Source organism: Triturus cristatus, chromosome 7, assembly GCF_964204655.1.
Source record: "Triturus cristatus chromosome 7, aTriCri1.1, whole genome shotgun sequence".
Lineage (NCBI taxonomy): Eukaryota > Metazoa > Chordata > Amphibia > Caudata > Salamandridae > Triturus > Triturus cristatus.
Genome location: NC_140590.1, coordinates 216,258,544 through 216,283,345, shown reverse-complemented (window position 1 = coordinate 216,283,345; position 24,802 = coordinate 216,258,544). Strand labels below are relative to the sequence as shown.

General features: G+C 44.4%; 1 protein-coding gene across 4 annotated transcripts in view; it reads right to left on the bottom strand.

Moving 5' to 3' along the window:
* LOC146809250 (zonadhesin-like) overlaps positions 1-24,802 on the bottom strand; it is a 173,769-nt gene that overhangs the window by 127,852 nt on the left and 21,115 nt on the right. For 2 of the 4 annotated variants that reach the window (XM_085616074.1, XM_085616075.1), the window contains exons 2-3: positions 19,792-20,049; positions 4,521-4,570 (exon numbers count right to left, since the gene is read on the bottom strand). In XM_085616074.1, coding sequence (XP_085472200.1) covers positions 4,521-4,560 — 40 coding nt within the window. In that variant the 5' untranslated portion in view covers positions 4,561-4,570; positions 19,792-20,049. The remainder of the gene's footprint in view (positions 1-4,520; positions 4,571-19,791; positions 20,050-24,802) is intronic. The other 2 variants (XM_085616076.1, XM_085616073.1) reach the window with 1 other exon arrangement.

The following is a 24,802-nucleotide window of genomic DNA, read 5'->3' as shown; positions in this document are numbered from 1 at the left end:
GCTAGGGACTTAACAGTAAATCAAATATGCCAATCAGGGATAACCAATATTAGCCACAGTTTACACAGGGAACACTTTAGCCCTGATCAGTAGTGGTAAAGAGTGCAGAGTTCTAAAACTAGCAAAAACAGAATGCAACACCCAGTCAAAACATAGTAGGTCAGAAGCAAAAAAAGACAGGGGGGAAACATGCCAAAAATGCCAGGTCTAACACAATGTTTTAGGGAGAGAGCACAAGCACCTTAGCAGTGCACAGTCTAATAGCCAAGAAAATTGATTTCAGTAAAAGGGGAGGAGCAAGGGGAAATATTTGGGAAAACACCACCCAAGGGTGTCCGGCCTAACATTCAATTTGTGATTTTGATCCTCAGGTGCATCTTTGAGGGTATTATCTAGACTGAAATGTGCAATTATTTTCTCCTTGAGTTAGGAAAGTTCTACTCCACATGAAGCCCATCTAGTAATGCATTGTCGACACTCTCAACAGGTTGATAAAGCACAGTTAGGTAGAGATGGGCTGTGGATGTTTGGTCGATTGCTTGCAGACACAGGAACATTTGTAACACATTGTTGAGTGGACAAGCTAAAATACTGGGAGTGCAAGTTTGATGATCACTTGTGTCCAGCGAGGAAAATAAAGATGGGTTGGGGGATTGTAGGAGAGTAGGATCTGCTTCACAATGGTATCCCCCTTTTTGCTGGTGTTTCACTGTTTTTCGACCTTAGTCTGGCTGTGGCACTGCTAATCAGGACCCCAGCCTAGCTGCTTCCTCTCTAAAATGGTTTTCATGTACATTAGGTACATCTCTAATTGGATTCTAGAGTTCCTTATCAGTCCCTAGTATATGGTATACTATGTACCCAGGGCATAGGTACCTCAGAGGCCTACCAGGGGCTGAAGCATGTATTATGCCACCCCTGGGAAGCACTCCACAGGTCTGCTACTGCAGCCTGGGTAAGGTGGTGCATGCACTCCTTACTGTGGTATAGGCTACCTCTATCACAACCATTGCACACACATATAAAACCTATAAGTCACTCCTGTGGCAGGCCTTAACAATCCTGAAAGCAGAGTGCTTGGTTTTTATGTGAAAGGGAGTCTCTGCATGAGCAGAGCCCCTCTGCAGCATTCGGAATACCTCTTCTGATGCAGTTTCTGGTGCAGCCTGACCATATACTCTTGAGTGCATTATAACCACGCGGTAAATGCTAACTTTGGACTGGCTGCACAGAAACATGTCGTGTTTGGCGTCAAACACTTTGGAATACTAACCCCGCCAGTTCTTGCAGCGGGGGTAGCATTACACCCTTTTAGAGGGAGAGACATGTTCACACTGGTCTACCCGGTAAAGACTTTCTAAAGCCCTGGCATCACAAAATGGATACCACAGACACGGGTCTGGCCTCCTGCTGCTGACCGAAACTCCGGCAGGGGAGGCCTGGACAATAGGTTTCTTGTCCCAGGGAGGTGTAACCACCTCCCCAGACAGGCAGATATGTATTGGGGCTGGGTGGGAGCACTCTGGTGCTTTGAAGTCATGAACTGGGGGCACACTTGGTGTCCAGTCCAGTTCAAACCGGTTGCAGGGGCTACCTGCCCCTGCTCTGGTGCGAAACTGGAAAAAGGAAATTGGTGTAACCACCCCTCTTTCCAAAACCTCCCATAGGTGGGTCCCTAGAGTATGTCCATCCCCAAACTTAGTATAAGTATGGGAACCCAGTCCTTGAGACTTTAGATTACCCTGGACGAAACACTGCAACATATATCCTGGACCTTCGACTTTCTATTTGCTAGAAGACTGAAGAAATCTCCCTTGGGGTCAAGGAGCGACTCCCCTGCTTGGCAAGCACCAAAGAAGCAACTGTCCGGTCTGCAACTCTGAAGCTACCACCGGATGCCAAAGTCTTTGCATCACCAGAGGTGGATTTCCAGACTTCCGAGGCTAGCCTGAGTCCACAGGAAAGCTGAGACCCGTGGCTATCGTGGGTGATGTGTAACCGTGACCCCCGGACATGTGATCTTTTGCCAGTCCATCATCTTCCTGGTCTTCCTCAAAGTTGTGCTTTGGGCTCCAAGTAGCCCCAGCCTTGGGCATCTACAGCACCGAAGATCTCTGGCCTCTACTCCACGAGTGACCCGTGGGCCAGTTTCCAGTGCGACTGCTCGAGGCTCCTTCGCGATCGCTAGCCCGTTGGCTAGTGGGTTTCCACGAAGGCAACTCCTCTTCTGATTGGGCTTTCCTGGTTGCTCCAGACATGCCCCGATTTACCTTCACTGGGTGAGTCCCCCAGACTTTGCTGGTCTGCACCAACATCTTTCTTCTGTTTCCCCTTGACTTGCCGTTGCCAGGGCTTGCTGGGTCCATCCTGGTCGCCGACACCGCAGCACTCAGACTTCATGGGGCAGCTCAAATCCAGCTCCTGGTTGTCGTCGACGCCTCCTGGACCTCGTGGCTGAAGAGTCCAAACACCTGTCAACTCACCTGAAGCACCCGATATCTGTGGGCATTGGACTATCGTGTCCTTGGTCACTGGTAAGTGACCCAGACTCTGTCCCCTCTGCTTTCAGGTTCCTTGAATCCTCGATCCAGGCTTGGATCGCTCCAGACACTTCTCCTTTTCACGGCAGCAGCACTTCTTTGCCCGCTTCCATTGAAAACGACGCCGCGACCCGACTAAATTTGACACTTATGCACCCGGCTTCCCTGGTTGAGGTAACTCAAGTACTCCAGTGCTCCCGTGGGTGTTGGCCCTAGACACCTCCAAGTCCAAAAGGGTTTGCTTGTAGCCGTCCTCTAAGTGTCCTTAACCCCTTCAGTGCCCGCCCCTTTCCCCGCCCAGTGCCGGCCGTTGCATTAGCGGGCGGGGTCTATGACGAGCTGGACTCGTCATGGGCACAGCGCCACCGCGGCCCATGACGAGTCCAGCTCGTCATGGGCACTGAAGGGGTTAAACTCTTAATTTCCAAACGCGACTTTCCCCATAAAAGTCAATGGCGATTCACGGCTGTGTTCTCACACTGTATGTGTCCCCGTGTCACTACCTTGGGTGGTTCCTTGTGGTCCAAGCACTTCTACAGGCTCTAGGTCTTGTGTCTAGTTTAGTCATGGTTCTTATACCACTTTATTGGTATATGGCTTGGTACGTCCCTAGGGCCCAAACGTTTATTTGTGCTTTTACTGTTGAATACTGACTTGTAACTTAAGTACTTCGAACTCCAGCCTGATAAAAAGACTAGAGGGGTGTGTTTTATCTTAAATACATATATTTTGAATATATACCTGGTGTGGTTGTCCTTTCATTTGGTCATTCAAGAGATTATACACTGGTAAAACAAGCTGCTTTACATTCCTTCAAGACTTAGCCTGAAGGCTGCTCTCCACAGCTACCTCTAGGATAGCTTTCAATAAAGGTTGTCCTTAACCTATCACCAGAAGGGGTTGTTCGGACTGATACAGGGTGTCCACTAACTAATGGACAGCATATATCAGGCCAACTTCTCACTGGGATGGATAACTTGATTTGTGGTCAGTGGAAGGACGTTTTTACAACTGCTAGTTTGGAGACTAAAAGTTAGAATTCTAGATTATTCCAAAACATCACAGCACACGCTAATGGTACTGGAGTATCAACTTTCACGGAGCACCAGTTCCATGTGCATCATTGATCTGCAGAGGAATAATTTGTGTTGCTATATGTTCAGCTGGTTTATTGGTATCCATGCAAAGATGGCAGAGAAGCACGAGCAGAATGCAGAGCAACTGAGAGCTAAATGAGGTTTATGGTTCAGCATTATCAGAGCGTGCTACCCATTACTGTAGCATGCAAGTCTGAAAGATTCAAATCCTTAGGGATATTGATTGAGGTGGATACTAAAATAATTTGACATTTACATAGCCCTGGTATACACCACAGTGGTTTGGATGATGAGAACTAGAAAGAAAGATGTAGTTAAGGTGATCAGAATGTTTAAGAGTAAGGATGCGAGCCAGTCTAAGTGTAAGGTGCTGAACCGTATTACTGTGTATTTATGTGCACACAGTTTGGTGGGTTAGGATTTGCTAGATTTTCAGATCTATGGAAGTTCTTTGATCCAATCAAAGAAGCTGTCTTTTTAGGTCTGGAATTCTAACACTAATACAATTTTTTCCACAGTTTCAAATGGGACTCTGTATATGTCGATTTTAAATTTGTTAAAAATACCTTCAGCAAAAAGGTTATAAAATATAAATAATAGGCTTGGGGAAAAAAAAAAAAAAGCAAATTTATAACAAGAAAATAAATTCTGAATTAACAAATGCACTGTGGCACTGAAGGTCAAAAACGAAGGCAGAAGAGGTCCATCCGGTTTGTTTCGTAGAGTGGACACGTTGAGGCTGTTTGGAGGGCTGCTGAACATACAGTGGATTAAAGGGATTGGCACAAAGAATCTGACCAAATGTGTGCCTTCGATTATCTCCCCCATTTAATACTCAAATTGGTTGGAATGTCCCCACAATGCAATGCTGATATTCACTCACCTGCAGTCAGTGCAAGGATGATGAATCCTCTCCTGTCCATTTCAAAAGCCCTGCAATGAAATAATCACAATAATAGAGATAACTAGAAGCAGGAAAAACACAATTACTTCCTACATAAGCCCATATTTATTGTCGTCACTCGCATTCCCAATTTATTTTTTATTTTTATTTCAATATAGTTTTTATTGCTTTTTTATAACATAGAACATGTAATAGTCATCGATTTGTCATTACAGGGCAGCCCGAGCTGGCGTAGTTGGTTGCAGTATCTCTCCGGTTGATGTATGCTTGACTGCCCCCTTTCCACTGTCACCGTAAGGGGAAATGAGAAGGGGTGACAGGGGAAAAGATAAGAATAAAGGTAGAGAGAAATAGAGATAACATACCCGAAGTTAGTATTTCGTCGCTAGTGTCTTGACCCGGTGAGGGTGTGCTTTGAGTGTTCTGTTAGTGCTATTCAAGGCGGATAGTATGGGTCAAGGAACTTGTCCAGGGACGCCCACATTCCCCTGCAAGGTTGTCTCCATGGTGAGTTTCTTAGGGCAGTTGTGTCAGCACCTCTAAGGTACATCACCCAGTTGAGCTAGCACTTGAAGGTTGCCTTGGAGGGTCTTTCCACTTGGCGAGTACTATTTTGACTGCCGCTGTTAGTAGGAGATCCAAAAGGTCTCTGTCCTGTTGCAAGTCTATGCTTGTTGTCATAAATGCCGTGGTTAGGGTAGCAAATTCTGCTTTTAGTGTGCAACCTAACATTTTATTTAAGAAGGAAAAAAATCTTCTCCCAGAATTTTTTTTTAACTTTGAGACAATGGTAGATAAGGTGTGCCAGGTGCCCCTTTTCCTTGTCGCAATTCCAGCACTGGTCATTGTCCCTCAGGCCCAGGGTCGCGAGGCGAGCCGGGGTCTGGTAAGTTGGTTGTAAGAGCCAGAATTATGTCTGTGCTAAAACCGGGGAGATTTTGTTTTGTGTGGGGGAGGTCCATAGCAGATGGAGCTCTCTCGCTGAGTGCAGAACCCAGTTGTGCCTCCCGGTAATTGATTTTGTCATTGAGTTTGGTCGTGCTGGGTCATAGTAGTCTGTATAGGTGTGATACCTAATGGCCTATCCTTTTGAGATTCGTCATGTATTGGATGATTGAGGGCTTGTGCTTGTGAGCTTCGCTTTTGCCTGGCAGTTTTGATTTTAAGGAAGTTGTACAGTTCTATGTCTGGTAGATTGTGCTTGTTTTTTAGCATGCTGAAGGTGGAGGGGCCTTCCCCCTCTTCCAGCTGAGCTGGGTAGGAGATATCTAGTACTTTCCATTAATTTATAGATAGTGGTTCCCCCCTGTATTTTATCTTTGAATTTGCCTACAGTGACTCCCACCTTGAGTCTTTTACGCTGTGTTCCATCTTTGGGTCTACCTTCTTGTATTTTTGAGTATTGGGTTTGCGGCTTGTGTTTGTTTGTTGGCTGTGAGGAGAGCTATTGGCTCAAGGTTGTTTAGAATTGCTCTCTCAATTGTAAGCCAGACCGGCGTGCAGTCCTGGCTGGGCAGGACCCAGTAGGCCCCCTGTTTCGCTAAAAAGGCAGTTTGGAATGTCTTGAAATCAGCCACGTTTAGTCCCCCCAAATTCTTGCCTAGTCTTAATTTAAGGCTTATCCTCGCTTTTTTAATCACACCAAAGGAATTTGTTTATCATCTTGTCTATTTTGTGGTGGAAGTCGTCCGAGAATTTAAGAGGGAGCATATTCAACAGGTAGTGGACCATTGGAGTGATCATCTTTACTGTCTCTATCCTCCCCCACCAGGTTATAAATTTGGGCGACCAGTCCTCCAACAGCTTCTTTGTCTTTGCTAACATTAGTTTTTCATTTTGGTCGAGCGTGCTTTTGAGGTCATTGCTGAAATGTATACCTAGGTATTTGATGAAACCGGTTTGCCCCAGTATCTCTCTAGCGGTGTAAATGTTAAGTGGCTTACATTCTGACTTATCCTTGTTTAGCTTGTACCCAGAGTGGGTTGAGTACTTTTCTATGTTCTCCATGAGGGCCATGATGTAGTATTTAGGGCTCTCTGTGACAATAAGAATGTCATCCGTGCACGCGGCTAGTTTGACTGTGACCTCATTGATGGTGATCCCCTTCATCTCCTCATTGGCCCAGATATCTCGGATCAGAGGTTCAAGGGCCAGCAGAAACAACAAGGGGGACAAGGAGCAGCCCTGCCTTGTGCCACTCTGTAGAGTGAAGGGTTCTGAGACCGCCCCATTGACTACAATTCGAGAGCTAGGTTTTTCGTATAGAGCCATAACTTTCCATGTATATGATTCACCAAAGTTGTATGCCCACATGCACTGCTCTAGGAAGTGCCAGGACACCCTGTCAAAAGCTTTCTCGGCGTCCAGTGTAATCTTGGCAGCCCTTTCCAGTATGTGGCACAGGAGTCTGGTGTTATCATGTGACATGCGTGTCTTTAGGAATCCTACCTGTGCGTTGCTTATCAAGTGTGGTAAAACCGTGTTTAGTCTTGTAGCCAGTATTTTGGCTTAGACTTTGCAGTCAACATTGATTAGTGAGATTGGTCTGTAGTTTTGAGGCCACTGAGTGTTTTTGCCTTCCTTTGGGATAACTATTATGTTTACTTCCGACATGGTTTGTGAGACCGCTCCCACCCCCTCGCAGTGATTGAACACTTTTTTCATAGTTGGTTGCAGGTGCGGTAGGAATGTTTTATAGAAGGCAGCCGTGTATCCATCCGGCACGGTGCCTGGTTGTCTTTAAGAGACTTCACAGCCATCTGAATTTCTTCTGAGCTTATCTCCCGTTCCAGTGTCTGTGCTTCTTCAGACGTTATCTTTGGGAGGTTTAGTCTATCTAGGTATCTTGCCCTCCCTAGAGATGTGTACGTACTCCTCCTTATCGTTCTGGTATCTTGACTAGTAGGTGGGTAGCATCTATGTCACCCCTTGTTGGGTCTTTTGTACCTCCCACCGGATCTGGTTGACCTGTTCCCTCTAGTATGTAGGAGTATAGATAGAAAGGTTAAGATAGGATAGAAGACAGTGGAGAAGATCAGAGTACCTATACACGACATACAGTACAGACATAACAGACAAAACCCTCCCCTCTTCCCCCCTATCCTCCCAGTTCCAACCATCGTATTCTGGACGTGCGACGGCAATGTCCCCATTCTGCCCCCCCGGGATAACTTGGTTCCTTATGCTAGTGGTACTAATACTGTTACACCTCCTCTACCCCTCGATGCCTAGCTCTCTGTAGTCTGTACAAATCATATGTACGTTTTGGTTCATTCTTCCCCCTTGGTTCCTCTTCCCCCCAAAAGGATATAGTGTTAGGTTAGTCTCTTGATTCCCTTCAGCTGTTGATACGTTCGTTTTAGACACTGTTTCTGCATGTGCTTCACTGACAGTCTATTTATGCTCAAAGTCGGAGTGTGAATACGAACTTTTGCTTTGTATACAGAAAATTACTTAAGAAGACGATGCATGTATCAATCAGGGGACAGTGGTGTGCTAACTCACAAAGAGGGATAGAATGTTTCATATTTATAATGGGGTCCGTTACGGATATTTCTGTATACTTTTATGATCCGTGTTGCCACTATACATTGGCTTTTTTACATAGTGATGGTTCAATCCAAACGGTGTGTTTTCTATGAAGGCAGCCATGATTATTATTGATGCACTTATCCGGGTTGTTTTTACACCAGGCCAACTTGCGTGAGGAAGCGGAACCCGTAATTAGATTGTTCGCTTTCTGTCATCTGGAACGTTGTGTTTTGTCTGAGATTTATTCCAACTACGTAGTATGAGCTCTACATGGGGGAGTTATCCTCTGTGTGCTTTATATGACAACCTTCGAAGAAATGGCAGCCCCCTTAGCTTTGGTGTCTCCGTTCTAGTTTTTTCAATACACCAGGATCACCTGACCGGGACTGTGTGTCATGTGATGGGGGAATTTGTCAAAAAATACTTCCGCCATGGTGGCTTCCCTTTGAGCGTCGTATACATTTGTTCGCGGGACAACAGACCTTTGTTTCTATCCACTACTGCTCTGTGATGGGTGAGTGAGGGACCATGTTGTTTCTAATATTTAGTAGATGGTTCTCTCTTCATGTATAAGGAATTTCTATTTATTTTTCCTTTTTTCCTTTTTCTATGATGTGTTGACATGAGGACATTGTGTACACTTATCAGGGAGCTGTACTGAATATTGACACTGCGTGATACAAGTGTGTTGTTCATCATTGGGTCTACATTTCCATGTGCAACAGCGTTTTATTTTAAGGTATGTGGGACACTACCATGGGGATCGTATGGATACTGTGGTTGTTGGAAGTTTGATAGGGTTTATGATTCATCCGATTACTTTTTGATTGACTTCAGCTTGTGCGATTAATTTGCACGCCGGCATGATATTGAGACCCAGCTTTAGGGGGTGATCTGTATATTTACACAGTTTTACCTTTGGGACTGCGACTATACGGTGGACATGGAGAGTGGTGTTCTGTTTGATAGCAACCTTTTTACTTATGTAATTAGGTGCAACTTTTGCACATTATCATAGAGTACTGTGGTACATTAAAAGACGTTGGCTTTTCTATAGCTAGGTACAAGCCATTTAGTTTTTTAGAATGAGACGTTTTATTTGGGATATTGAGAATGGACCAGTGTCTATGAATTATACAGTGTTTTCTTTTATAATCTGTAATCTTACCTTATCATTTGGGGACACTACATATAGACAAAAAAAAAAAATCTACATATAGGATACTTGTGGCCTTCATCAGATTCGTGGTCTCTTGTAGTCGAATGTTACTTTGGATCGAGAGAACAAGTCGCTGATGGTCACTAATAAACATCAATCAGGAATATTGTTACATACCTATTGGTGGGTCTATGCATTGTTCATTTTATTTTACTCTCTTTTCGTGTTTGGTTGGGAGCTTAAACTTTATAGCTCTGCATGGTTTCTCTCTTGTGTCTTTATCTTGACTCAAATCATGTGATACATGAGTTGACGTAGGCTTGGGTTATCTTTGACTTTCCAATGATTTTTCCTTTTTGATCTCTAGTGTCATGAGTGTTCAACATGGACTATGCTTTCTAGCACAATAACAATCTTGGAGCACATGGGACTCGGTTTCCATTAATACATCAATCTTTTTATGCTACTCATGGAAGCACTTGTTCTATCTTCAGTAGGAGATATCGACTTTGGAGCTACTTGAATATGTACTTGTTCAGTGGTGTATATTACAAAACCATGATGGTCTAGCAATCATACCAAACAACAATGTTAAAGTATGAAATAATTCTTCAAGACACTTAATCACCACCGGTGTTGGTCTTTTCAAAACATTTTGAAACGAATTTGGTTAATGAATACATTTGTTACTCTTTGTATGTTTTTAGCAAGATATATTTATTATGTGTGTTTATTTTTCCAGCCTTGAAAAAGTCTTAGTATAAGACGAAACACGTGTCGGCTTGATCGTGTGCTGGGATTTCTGTTTTAACAATAAAAGATGACAATCAACTGAAGGGGTTTGGATTCTTTTGACAATGGAGAATGATTGATGGAACCAATTCTTCCCACCTGTACTGATGAGTACTTGTAAACTTTGGATACAGTGATCGATCCACAGTATTGTTGGACTCAACATTTAATAGATAGGGGTGTGCTGTTCAGGCTTTTTCTATAGTACTGTATCTGTTTCTACTTCTCCTCACGTGCATTTGTGGTAGATAAAGATCCGGTTTTCTTTGGTGAGTAAGCCATCGGTTTGAGGTCGGCACGTTAGGTAATTTTGTTTAGTTCTGAAGTAACCTCTTTTTTCCCCTTTATTAGAGTCGTGATGGAGTATCCTGTGAACTGAGGTAGAAACGGTTATATTCCCGAGTGCTCCTGGGTGTAGATTTTTAGTCTTGTTCCTTCATTACTCCACTCTTGGCTCCGGCGAAGCTCTCCTTTTGCTCGTTCCTGCTTGTGAAGTTTCCATCTCTTGATTCGATGGCCCTTGTAGGTATTTGGACAGCTCTGTAGGGTCTTCGAAGACATGCGTTCTTCCTTTGTCACTAATTCTGAATCTTGTAGGGCCTACACATGAGAAAATTATGTTCTCTTTCCTTAGTCTGTCCCGCTGGGCCAGGAATCCTTTTCTTATGTCCACAGTGGGCTTGGAGTAGTCCTGTGTGAGGATTATACTGTGTCCGTTTCGGTTTTTCCTTGCCACACCGAATATGGCCTCTGTTGCGATCAGAGTGGTTTTCGCTTTGTAGGCTGGTATCCTGTACGCCTTGTCTAGTTCAAAAGGGTGGTCAAATTTGAGGTTAATTATTTTAGGGATCATGTCTTCGATAAAGGCCATGCACGACCCTGTTTTGTCTTCCTCTCCCTCCAGAACACCTAGGATTCTAATGTTCCCTCTTCTGTTTCGATCGTCCAGTTCAGCTGTTTGTCTTTGTAGTATTGCCGTTGTTTTGGTTAGGGCCATAAGCGTTTTGTCTTCTGCTCTCCATCCTCTATGTTGCTAACCCTCTGATCCACCCACGTCAGTCTGTTGTTTGCCGCTCGAACCGCGGGCAGTTCCAGCTGTATTGCATCAGCAGTTTGCTTTGTTGATTTGGCTAAGTCATGGACCTCCGCCAACTTCTTCAGAATCATGTCCAGTGTGCTATTAATGTCCGGTCTATATTTGATGGGGGAGTCTGATATTGTTATTTCTCCCTTGTTTTTTTGGGCAGGTCATGCTGGAAGCAGTGACATTGTTGCTGAAGCGCAGTCGTCGGCTGATGAACTGGAGTCAATGGCGCTGGCAGGCCAAGGCTGCAATGCGGGATGAGGGCGAAGCGTTGTGTAACTTTACGAGTGGTGCCCTCAAACCACAGTGCAAGCAGCGACGTAATCGGGAATACCAAGGCGGCATCGTGAACGAGGCAGTGCGGAGGGCAGTGCCCACAGTTCACAGTGTAAGCAGCAGCTTGGTGGCAACGTCAGACGGCATAGTAGGTGAGACCAGGGTCACGGTGCGGGTTGCCCTCTGCGGTGCCTTCAGGACACGGAGTCAGCAGCAGCTTTGGGTTGCTTTTTCTTCTGTTGCAGGACACAACTCTCAATCCCCAGTGCTGAGAGCAGAAGAACTTGAAGTCTTTGCTGTTCCTGAGACTTCCTGAACAGAGGGCAAGCTCTACCTCAAGCCCTTGGAGTTACTCAAAGAAAGAAGTTGTAGAAAGTTCAGTCCAGTCCTTTCACTGCCCAAGACTGAAGCAGCCACTGCAGGCAAACACAGCAAATCACTCAGCAAAGTGGTAGTTCCTCCTCACAGGTTCTCCAGCTCGTCTTCTTGGTCCAGAAGAATTCTAAAGTTGTTGGCCCCAATATTTATATCACCAAATCCTTTGCTCTCTTAAGGCAGAGTGTCTGTACCTAGCCCAAACCAGTTTGGTCCTCTCTGGTGCAGCTTCCTGGCAGGAGGTGAAGACAGCATTGTCCAAGGCAGACAGGGCCTATTTAGGTGCAAGGGAAATTTCCTCTCACCACTCTAAATGCAGACTGGGCATATTCAGGTGTTAGTGACAACTCCTCCACTACTCTGAATGAAGCCCAGGTCTATTCAGCCCAGCCCTGAAGGCAGGACACACATCAACCCCCTGGTGGCCATATGAGAGAATGCACCTCCCCAACCCTGTCACTCCATGACCAGACAGTACACATCCTAGCAGAGGTACACAGGATGGCTAGCAAGAAAATACCAACTTTCTAAAAGTGGCATTTTCAAACACAATGTAAAAATCACCGTTACTAAAAGATGCATCTTTAGATTCGGAGTTCAGCCATACTAAACTTTTCTATCTGGTCCCAGTGGGAAGAGGTTATAAATCAACTCACATGCTTTCATATGGGCCAGATAGCCTTTCAATAGTGAAAAACAAAATTGGCAGTAGTTCACTATCAGGTCATGCCACACACACACACACCAAGGCATGCCCTACCTTTCACATACACTGCACCCTACCCACAGGGGTACTTTGGCCCTACCTTAGGGGTGATTGACAGGTAAGAAATGGGAAGGTTAGGGCCTGGCAAGTGGGTGTTCTTGCCAAGTCGACATGGCAGTACCAGACTACACACAGGCTCTGTAATGGCAGGTCTGAGTTACCTTTTCAGGGCTACTCATGTGGGTGGCACAATCAGTGCTCCAGGCCCACTAGTAGCATTTGATTTACAGGCCCTGGCACACAGTGTACTTTAATAGGGACTGAGAAGTAAATCAAATATGCCAATCATGGAAACACCAGTCCAGAACACAATTTACACAGAGAGCATATGTACTTTAGCACTGATCAGCAGTGGTAAAGTGCCCAGAGTCCTAAAATCAACTACAGCAGGTCAGGAAAAAATACGAGGAAGAAGCAAAATGTTTGGGGATAACCCTGCAAAAAGGGCCATTTTCAAGACTATTCATTGGAATCCAGGAGCCGCGTACCTCAAGTGATTGGGACTGCAAGTTAGAAATCACATGGCGCATAGTATCTTTAAAATACATTCGAGATTTAACTGAGACAAAGCGCTGTAGGCGTACATTGCATTTCCTTGTATTACCGCACCCTGCTGCGTATATGGATATGGACTGTTGTGCATCTTAGTTTTATTACCACGCCGCAACCACATCACCCCCCATCTGAGGAACCTACACTGGCTCCCCGTCGACAAAAGAATCCCCTTCAAGCTCCTGATCCACGCACACAAGGCACTCCACAAAACCGGCCCAGCCTATCTCAACAGTCGACTCTCCTATGTACCCAACAGGAAACTCTGCTCACCAGCCCTGGCCACGGTCCCACGCATCCGGAGAACCACTTCCGGAAGCAGATCCTTCTCCCATCGCTCCGCCAGTACCTGGAACACCCTCCCCCTCCGACAAACTGAAGACCTGCTGACCTTCAGGAGACAACTCAAGACCTGGCTCTTCGACCAATAGCAGCATCATCCCCCAGCGCCTTGAAACTCTCCCGGGTATGTAGTGCGCTTTACAAATTATGTGATTGAACAATATCAACTCAGAATATCTCCATATCAACTCCTCTTGCTTTCTGGCCATCTGAAGTTAAACAAAAACTCAAATGGAGTGAATGGAAAGATTACTTTTTCAACTACATTGCAGCAATCGATGAGTAAGAAAAAATGTCTTCTGTGCAAAAGAAAATATATTTATTACATACTTTAGGCCTGTATGGCTTAAGAATTTATAACCAAATGTCTAAGGCACCAGTTGTGGGAGATGCTAATGTTTTTCTTGCAGCTTTGAAAGACATTGATAGTTATTTCACGCCTAAAATGTGTATAGGTATAATTAGATATAGATTTTTTTTTAAACAGCTGGAGGGAGAATCCGTCGACCAGTATGTGTCAGAATTGAGAAAACCGGCATTGGATTGTAAATTTGGGAATCTTTTGGATGATTTAATCAGGGATCAGCCTGTTATGCATACACATACTCAAGCTGTTCAGGAACGGTTGTGGGTGAATGAGGACTCCCCTTTAGTTGATATAATTAGAATTGTGCATAAAGGGGAAATGTCAGGCAGGTGTGCTAAAGAGTTAACTGGAAAAAGCAATAGCTTGGAAACAGTTGCTAAGGTGAACAGTAAGGTTATTCCTAAACAGTACAAGCCTCAAACTAGAACAGGTACAGCAAGTAGAAGCAGGTGTGACAATAAGGATCATTTAGCCCGTAGCAAGTCTTGTCCTGCCATAAAACAGAAGTGCAGCAATTGTGGTATAAGCGGTCATTATGCCAAAGTGTGCAGAAAGAAAAGAGTTGGCGTGAAGTGTGTGTGTTAGAAGAGGGAAGTCCTGACGAAGATTTGGACAGGGAGTTTGAGGATGGTAATGTCAATAACATTATGAATCTGTCTAACAAGTTGATTCTTAATGTGAACATCATCATGAATAAACCTGAACTCATGTTAAGTGTAGGTGGTGTGGAAATAAAAATCTTTGCTGATTCCGACTCACCATGCACTATCATAAATGAGGAACCATGGAGAAATGAGTTTGTTGGTAAGGTGGGTGACAGTTTATACGAGTTGGACATACATCTGCAAGGGTATTCTGTAGAAACAATTGAAATGTTGGGGTACAGGGGGTTTACATTCAGGTTCAAAGGAAGAAGCACACGTGCCAAACTGTACATTGTCAAGAAGGGTCCACCAGAATTGGGTTGGATGGACCAAGGTAAATTGCAAATTATTTTGGACCCCAACTGTGAGCAGTAGATCAAAGTAGTGGATGATGGAACCCTTGTGGCCAGCAGAATGTCCGACTTCTATCTCCTGAGGTGTTCAGTAAAGAATTAGGGAATTTAATACATTTTGAGCATCACATAGTTTTGAAGGAGAGTGCGACTCCCAAGATCCATAAAGTTTGGAATATTCCCATCATGATTAGGGAGGTGTCAAATTAACTTAAATTAGTAGCTGATAATGTTAGTAGAGCCTATCGAAGGTTCAGAGTGGATTCCTCCCTTAGTAGTTACACGGTGTAGTAATGGAAAAATGTGTTTGCGTGTTGATCTACGCCATTTGAATGAAAACATTGTAATTGATAGTTTTCCACTACCAAAAATTAGAGTTGGTTAGTAGTTTAAAGGGTGAAAAAGTTGTCTCTACAATCGATCAGCGGCTTATAACCCGATTTCTCAGTCATCTGATTCCAAGAAGTTAACAGCGTTTATTACACCAATTGGATGTTTCCAATTTAGGAGAAATGCCATTTGGGTTGGCATCATCTGCTGCAGAATTTCAAAGGTTAATATTTAATTTATTCAGTAAAATTGAGGGCACCAGATTTTTTCAAATGATATCCTTATTTTTGGGGAGAACAAGAAGTTCACAACTGTAGACTGTAGACTTAAGAACAGCATGAGTATCTTGAGGGAAACGGGCCTTACTGTTCAATTGTCTAAATGTAAATTTGCTGAGGAGAAAGTATCGTATCAGGGACATTAAATTAGTGCTAATGGGGTGAAGCCTAAAGCTTCCTTGGTAAATGTTATCAAGGAAGCTCCAGCCCCTAGTTGAAAGGATGAATTGAGGTCCTTCTTTGGGCCAGTTGGATATTGTTCAAAATGTATTCCACATTTTGCATCTAAGTGTTTTACATGAGGCAGTTGTTGAAAAATAGAGCAAAATTCAAATGGTCAAGTGCGTGTCAAGAGGAATTCCATTTACTCACCACAACTATTGACAAAGCTCATGCCTTGGAAGGATTTTGTCCAAATTTGGACAGTTGCATTACCACCGACGCAAGCGGTAAAGGGTTAGGAGCTGTGCTATTGCAGAAATAGGAGAATGGTAAAGAACTAATGGTGTCTTTCCGCTCAAGGGCCTTAACTCCCACGGAAGAAAAATAACCTGCAATAGAAAGGGAGGCACTGGCTTGCGCTTGGGCATTGAATCATTTTAGATCCTTTTAGTGGGGTAAACCGGTTATGATTTTTTGCAACCACATACCCTTAGTTAAATTGCTGACAAGAGAAGGCACTGTGGGAGCATCTGCAAGAATTGCTAGACCTTCTGTGCACATGCAAGATTTAATCCACAAGGTGCTATACTTACCCAGCAAGGACAATGTACTTGCAGATTGTCTAGGTTGCCCCTTAAACTAGAAGACTGAATAGGATGCATGTAACAGTTTTCAAGTGGCATTTGTGCATGGCACTATTGACTGCAGTGAGCAAGGAGGAGTGGTTGCTGGAGTGCGGGAAGGATGTAGTGCTCAAACAAGTTATAGAATACATACAGAATAATTAGGCGACTAAGTGTGATGAGAAACTAAGACCTTTTTGGTAAGTCAGGTCGCAATGGAGTATAGAAAATAACACAATTTTGTGAGCTGAGAGAATTGTACCACCATCTGGATTACGCAAAATGATTATTCAGTTATGTCACAATGGTCATTTTGGAATTGTGAGAACGAAGAATTTAGTAAGAGACTTATTTTAGTGGCTGGGGGTAGATTCTGATGTGGAAAGGTATGTGAGGAATTGTAGTACAGCAGACAAAACCGTACAAACCTTGTGCCCTCCAATGTTGGAAATGTGTCCCCCTTTGATGATAGGCTAAAACTGGGGAAAGTCGAGGAAGCTCTGGTTTTTATTTCCGTCGCAGTACTTCGGATCTTAATCTCCGCAGGGTGGAAGGATACCGTAGCTCCCTCATTCCAAATGTGGCTCTCCAGATTACTAGGTATGCATAATATAGAGATCTCTCTGTACGCACAGAAAGGGAAGAAATTAGGAGATTTTGGGAAATGTATCTGGTCTCCCATTTTGAATTGGAGGGAGACTAGAACTAGAGAGGGGGAGAGAATTTAGCATTTTAAATGTTGTATATAAAATGGACTTCTGGTTCCTCTTCCCATTATAGTTGGTCTCGAGAAGACAAAGGATGTACGGCTATGGTATTATTTGAATTCTTACGCTGACGTTTGGATGTAACTGTATGTTAATATGTATAAACTGCAAATCAAAAATAAAATTACAAAAAAAAAAAAAAAAAAAAAAAAAGGAAACGTGTCCCCCTGAGGGTCCTTGGGATTCTGTGGCCATCGATTTGTTTGGACCTGTGGGTACTGATCAAAAGTATGTCATTGTCTTACTGGATCTCTCCTTTCGGTGGCCTGTGGTAGAAGTTGTGGATGCAATCAACACTTCTGTTCTGAAGTTTTTGGACAAGACCTTTGTGTCTGAAGGGTTACCCAGGACCATTTTAAGTGATAATGGTGTACAATTTCTTTCGGAGTATTTTGAAAAAGTTTGCATCAATCCTAAAACTACAGCACTGTATAATCCAAGAGGGAAGTGTGATGTGGAGAGGATGAATCCAGTGATAAAAGGGGTTATACAATCAGCGTGTAACAGTAGATTTGATTGGGTGATTCAATTTCATAAGGCAGTTTGGGCGTACAGGGTTCCTAAAGTGATTGTACTGCACTTTCTCCATTTGTGATGAGAGCGCGTAAACCTAGGTCTAAGTGCAACTCGGCGTGGTTGTGTATTCCAAACATTTGTCACTGGTCCCGGATATCAGCTCGCACTAGATTAATGGAGCACCAGGCCAAACTAAAAGAAAATTACTATTATAGTAGACAAGGAGCGAAACCTACTAGAATGGACATAGGGCATTGGGTCCGCATAAAGAAGCCGGGAAAGGTAAAGAAAGGTGCGGGACGGTTTTTTGAGCCAGAGGAAGTTGTGGAGGTTCTGAAGAATGCGGTCAGAAGTAGTAAGGTGTGGAATATGCATCGGATTGCTTCAACCTCTAGGTTGACTGGGGAAAACGTTTCCATGCCAAGTTTGGCTGGTGACTCATTGGTTGGATGTTGATTCTGCCTGTGAGGGAGATGGTGAGGACGGGAACAGAGAGCATACGGTGGTTGAAGAGGATGCAAGTGCTGGGTGTAGTGTGGACACACAGTCCAGTAGCGCAAGTGCGGAAAATAAGGAGTCATGTGGACGAGAGTCTAGAGGTGGCTACGGCGCAACAGAATGTTGTTTCCAAGGAGGGAGAAGGAAATGAAGTGGGTAGAACCCGGCGACCTCCAAAATAGTTGGAAGATTATGTGCATGATGGTGTGAGCTCTTGCATATATAAGTAATTCCAGAGTGACTACGTGGTTAATTATTTTTACTTTTTGGTACTACATTCATGTTAACTTCTGTTCTCTAAATAGGATTTTATTAGGATAGTTTGTTTGTATTAGTTTAGTACTTGGTTTTATAAGAACGGGGATGTGTTGTGTTTTTGTATCTATGTGTTGCTTGGCAACACAGGCAATTTCATGCTGGAACCTAGTGTGCGAGAAGAGTCACTAGGCAAGGGACAGAGCGGGGTTCAAGGAAGTTGTTAAAGGAGGCTCCAGACAATAAAGGAGTACACTTCAACCACCTGTTGTATTGCTTGTGTACTTAATCATCACCGTAAATTATTGACAACTTTTCCTTTCTGCTACTAAATCTACCCGATACTAAAGGGCCATTTGTCCACTGTCCCTTAGGCACAGGATTTGGCAGTCCTTGTGCCTTTACTGGAGGACATCATTAAAATCAACTGAAGATTTTCTTTCTTGGGTGTACATTTCATCTTGTAAGGAAGCAAGCAGAAGGTGCCACCTAATAAATAAACACAAGTTACAAAATTCGACATATAAATTCTCAGTTCAAGACCCATGGTGGGGTTCAGGAAAATGACCCCTGGCTTTTCTACTCAATACTCCTTCTGAATAAAGACTAGCGTGACCACCTCACTCCAGATCATTACAATTACTGCACCAAACCGAACACTTTGACCTACAAGACATTGTTTTCAGAAGTCTAATTATGTCAATGGAAGTAAACATGACATTACCTCCAGCTCTCTTGTCCGCATCTTATTCATCATTAATGAAGTATTTCTGCCTCACAAGACAGAAAAAAAAAAAACCTAAGAAGAATGCTACGCATATGCTCCTCCCACAAGGCAGCATCCTATAAGGATTCACTCACCCAGCATTTCTTGAAGCTGAGCCTTGCAGCCAGCTAGGGTTTGCTTTATTATTCCTCATTAGTGACGAATTGGAACGAGGACATGGGGGTTCTGGGGTAATGTCATTACTTATCGATAATCTTCATTAGGCTTCCTCCTATTTTCCTTGTCCCATTCAGCATGCCACTCTAATCAACCCAGCCTTCTGTTTGAGGATTTCAAGAGGAATGCTGGGTGAGTATAGCCTTACAGGGGTATATACACCTAACATTCTTCTTGATTTTTTCCTGTCTTGTGAGGTAGAGATACCTCATTAGTGATGAATGAGGCGAGGATAATAGGACCAATAGTAACGTGGATTACCAGTAAGCAATAGGACATCTACACCCAGAAAGCCTTTGGTTGCCAAACAAAAGTCTTGAATTGGAAGTAGTGCTCGTAAAACCAAGAGAGTAAAGCGGGGGGGTCACCCAAACAAAGGTCCTTCAAGTGAAAGGGAAGCAAAGACAATTCTGAAGATCAAATACAGAATCTATGCTCTAGAAAGGCCAAGCGTTTTTTGGCATGGGAACGTCCCACTACAAAGTCCTCAAACCGTGATAGGATGAGTCTGGGATCCACTGAGAAATGGTCTGTAAAATAAGGCTGATGACAGAAAGTGATCTCAAACTAGGCAAATGCAAATACAAGCCCCCAACCTCAGCAACCAATCAGGAATTTATATTGCGCCGCTACTCACCCGTACGGGTCCAAAGGCGCTGAGGGGGGCGCAGGGAGGGGGTAGACTGTTGATCCTTCTGGGCGTGGAGTTTCAGTTGAAGAGACTGGTCTTGAGATCCTTCCGGAATCGAGTCAGCAAGGGTGATTGCCTAGGTGGATGGGCTGGTGTTCCAGGTCTTGGTGGCAATGTAGGAGAAGGATCTTCTTCCGGTTCTGGTGTTGTGGATCAGTGAGACGGTGGCCAGAGCAAGTTGGGCAGAGTGAACCCGTCCGGCAGCTGTGTGGAAAGAAGTGGTGGTTCAGATATGTTGGTCCTGCACCCTGAAGGGCATTGTAAGTATGTGTGAGGATCTTGAAGGTGACTCTTATTGACTTGGAGCCAGTGAAGTTTGCGGAGGAGTTGATTGATGTGGTTGGGGAGGGGGGGAAATGTCGAGGTCCAGTCTGGCTGAGATGTTTTGAAGTTTCCCCGAGATGTTTCTGGGTGATGCAGACAGAGTGCATTGCTGTAGTCTGGTCTTCTGGTGAGGAGTGCAAGGGTGACAGTCTTTTCTGTGCGGGATCCATCTGAATGTCTTTCAGAGAGTGTGGAAGATATGGAGTTTGTTGGACTTGGCCTTTTTGGGCTAAAGTTCACCTAAACCTTTTGCTTTTCCCCCTAGACCGTTTTCCTGACAGAGTTGCAAAGTTAGATGCTGTAGGTACGTGCCACTGTTAATCAGTGTGCACGTACAGATGTTCCCTGTATAAATTGTAGTGGTGATTGGTTGTCTCTGATTGGTACGTTTGCCTTACTAGCAAGATCCCCAAGTGATGTGCACTGTGTGTGCCGGGACTAGTACTAAAGAAATGCGCAGAGAGGGAACATAGGTCTGCAGTGTAGGGCCTGCATACATTATTCTAACTGAGCATGTTGTCCTGACAAGTGCTACCACTTGTCAGGCCATTTTTTCTCTTTTGCATACACATGGGGCCCACTGTAGGACGTCCTGGGTGACCCCTAGGCATGGTGAAGTGTAGGTAAAAGGCAGAACCTGTGCCAGTGTGGGTGCTAGGCCCTGAAAGTGGAAAATACTCCATTTAATTTTCCCTGGTGAAAGGCCATCCTGCCCATAGGACAGAATGGGGGAAGCTGGGTGTAGTATTGTTAGGTCAGCACATTCAAAAATGAAAAGAGTCCTCATGAAGAGGGCCAAGTCCCATCACCCACCGAAGTGGCATGCTTCATCATCTGGGACCTCCCATAACTGCACCTGGTGTAGTTATAGAGCTGCTACTCCTTTGTTTACTGTAATAAGGAGGAGCTCCGGGATGTTTTGATTCCTGTAATTGGGAGGGTAGATAAACTCAGACTGAGAAAGCTGTCATAAGTGTGGTGAATTTAAATGCAGTGTGTAGAAAAAAGTGGTTTAAAATTGATCATCATTGGAAAATAAATTTTATTCTGTATCCAATGACACCAAACTAAAAACAGCAGAAATTGTGAGGGGAGCGTGTCCACAAACGTTATAGGGCCACGCCCTCGTGGGTCAACATGTTTCAGCCAACCTGTGTCTACCCAATGACTATGGCTTTCGTCAGGACCAAAAGGTAACACTACTGCAAGATCGTGAGTGACTAAAGAGTGAAATAAAAAGAACGATACAACCTACAGAAGTACCTACTTATCCGTGGATATGTGGCACCGTAGTGATGTGACTTAATCACCTGAAGGTAAAACAGAAACAATAATACATGAATATGCTGAACAAAACTACTCTTATTCTTTAAACTAATGCAAATGTCTCGTACATAAACATTTGTCAAGCGTGCAGACTGCGTAGTCTCCTTACCCGCAAAAAGTCGGGGATGCACCTACACTCCTGGTTACAACTCAGGGCGTGAGGCAACGCTCTAGAAGACAAAGAGAAAGGGAGAAAAACCAGCTGATGCCAAATACAGCAGAGGACGGTATATTCAACTGTATGTGCACCAAGCTGTATAACTCTAAAGACTTAAAAACCCATCTACAGACAAAGATGTATCGACTAACTACAGAATGGAATAAGCCATGCTGCTACTGGGATGGAAAGCAGATTAACCAATACCGTTTAGCAAGCATGTTCATGACAAAAATGCTGATAAAGTTACACACAACAATCACGGGTGGCTCTAAGCCCCATCTTTATGGTAGAGTCAAGAGCAATTAAAGCATGTCCATGACAAAAATGCTGATAAAGTTACACACATCCATCACGGGTGGCTCTAAGCCCTATCTTAATGGTAGAGTCAAGTGCAAAGACCAAATAAGTGTGTACTAAGGTGTAGGGAGCTGGCTTACCTGTCCGTCGTTACCCCGGACTTTCTTCCTGGTTGTAACGAGTGTGACGGGGGCCTCGTAAGCCTGCCTTTCAACTGTGTGACGCTCCGGACAGCGAGCCAATCATCGCGTAGAGGCGCGATGACGTGGAACGTGCCCTGAGCGTGCGTGTATATTCCAAAGGTTCATGGGAATCGTAGTTTGGGCAATAATCGAGGGCGCTCGTAACCTGAGCGATGTAATGCCTCCGACAAGAAGTATCGCTAAAAGATACCATCTCTGCCTCACATTTCCCCGTTCTGAACAACAAAACCCTGAACTGCACTTATTATGTTGGCTGACCATGATTGACCATGATTGACCAGGATGACCAGACAAATTAGGTTAGGACAAGGGTGCAGAGCGTGCAAAATGTAATTTGAGCTATATGCAGCGCGCTCATAGCCTAAATGGCGTAATACCTCGAACAGAGGTATCCCTAGAAGATGCAATCTCGGCCCCATGTTTCTCCGTTTATGGTAGTACGGCCGGGGGAACAGACTAATCAAGTTTAACTACGGATAGACCAGGTTAGGACAAGGGTGCAGAGCGTGCAAGATGTAGTTTGAGCTATATGCAGCGCGCTCATAGCCAGAATAGCGTAATACCTCGAGCAGAGGTATCCATAGAAGATGCAATCTCGGCCCCATGTTTCACCGTTTGTGGTAGTACGACCAGGAGAACAGACTAATCAGGTTTAACTATGGGTAGACAAGGTGAATGCGTCTTGAGTTTATTGATAATGACCGTCACCGAGCTCTAGTCGTCACGCAAGAGAATATCTTTCTCGCTGTGAAAATGTTGTATACTAGGGATAATGTCACAAAGGGTGGGGTAGAGATGGGTTAAAACAATATCCTAGACAACTCTGACTAGAGCGCCACTCGATTAAACTAGAGATGCTTGTCAGACTGGTGTGTTGTATCTAGAGACTCGACACAGAACACGACCCAACAATAATGGGCCCCAGTACCAACACAATGGGCTCAGACCCTAGAGTGTTATTACGAAGTCCAAGGAATTGACTCGTTTAGCCCTGTCGTGTCACTTCTGAGTGTAAAAACCCAGCGTTGCTCCTTTCTGAATAGGAAAGTGGATATATCGGTCATGTGGGGCGGAATGAAAGGTTGTTCTAAAACCGTCCACCTAATGTCATCAGGACTATGATTGTGTTCCACAAAGTGTCTGGTCATGCGGGTTGCCTGCCTTTGACATCTGATGGTGCTTTTGTGTTCCATTATCCTGAGTTTCACCTTCCTGGTGGTCATGCCCACGTACCTCAAGTTGCAGGGACAAGTGATCAAATAGATAACCCTCTCACTGTTGCAGTTAGTGTGTTTGATCTGCCTCCAGGGTTTGTTGGTCCCTATGTCTATTTCTGTAGTGTGTCTAGTGTTAGGGCAAGCAGCACAGTTGCCACATGCATGATGTCCTTGAACAGGAGGCAAATTCCACAGGGTATTGGTCTTGATGATCGCTCTGTTCTTAGGGCGCGTGTGTACTAATGTGTCCCGCAGGTTCGTACTCCTCTTGAACGAAAAAAGCGGGGGGTTAAGATGTATCTGTCCCACATTCAAAATGCGCCAGTTTTTCCGTATGATTTTTTGTAGTTGATTAGAATGGGTGCTGAACGTCTGCACACATGTCAATCTGTCCAGGGTGGCCTTGGGTACAGATGGTTCTAATAGGGCATCGCGATTATTATTGCTGGCCCGCTTGTATGATTGTTTGATCAATTTCGCAGGGTACTGCCTAGCCCTTAAATTCTTCGCGAGGACGTCAGCATGCTCTCTGAACTTCTCTGTGTCAGTGCAGTTCCGTCGCAATCGAAGAAATTGCCCAAACGGTAAACCGGACCTGAGTGATTTGGGGTGGAAACTGTCGTAAGACAAGAGAGAGTTCCTGGCCATGGGCTTGGTATACCGTGTCCTGTGTACTGACAACCCTTTCCGTGACTGTATAGTCACATGGAAACGCTATATTGATGATATTTTCGTCATATGGCGAGGTGACTCCGAGATTCTAGAGACCTTTCATCTGTGGCTCAATGAACAGAATTCTTTCCTTAATTTCACCATGGAAGCAAGCAAACTGAGTCTACCATTCCTTGACCTTCTCATCTTCCCAACAGCCAACGGACTAGGGAGTGAGCTGTATACCAAGCCCATGGCCAGGAACTCTCTCTTGTCTTACGACAGTTTCCACCCCAAATCACTCAGGTCCGGTTTACCGTTTGGGCAATTTCTTCGATTGCGACGGAACTGCACTGACACAGAGAAGTTCAGAGAGCATGCTGACGTCCTCGTGAATAATTTAAGGGCTAGGCAGTACCCTGCGAAATTGATCAAACAATCATACAAGCGGGCCAGCAATAATAATCGCGATGCCCTATTAGAACCATCTGTACCCAAGGCCACCCTGGACAGATTGACATGTGTGCAGACGTTCAGCACCCATTCTAATCAACTACAAAAAATCATACGGAAAAACTGGCGCATTTTGAATGTGGGACAGATACATCTTAACCCCCCACTTTTTTCGTTCAAGAGGAGTACGAACCTGCGGGACACATTAGTACACACGCGCCCTAAGAACAGAGCGATCATCAAGACCAATACCCTGTGGAATTTGCCTCCTGTTCAAGGACATCATGCATGTGGCAACTGTGCTGCTTGCCCTAACACTAGACACA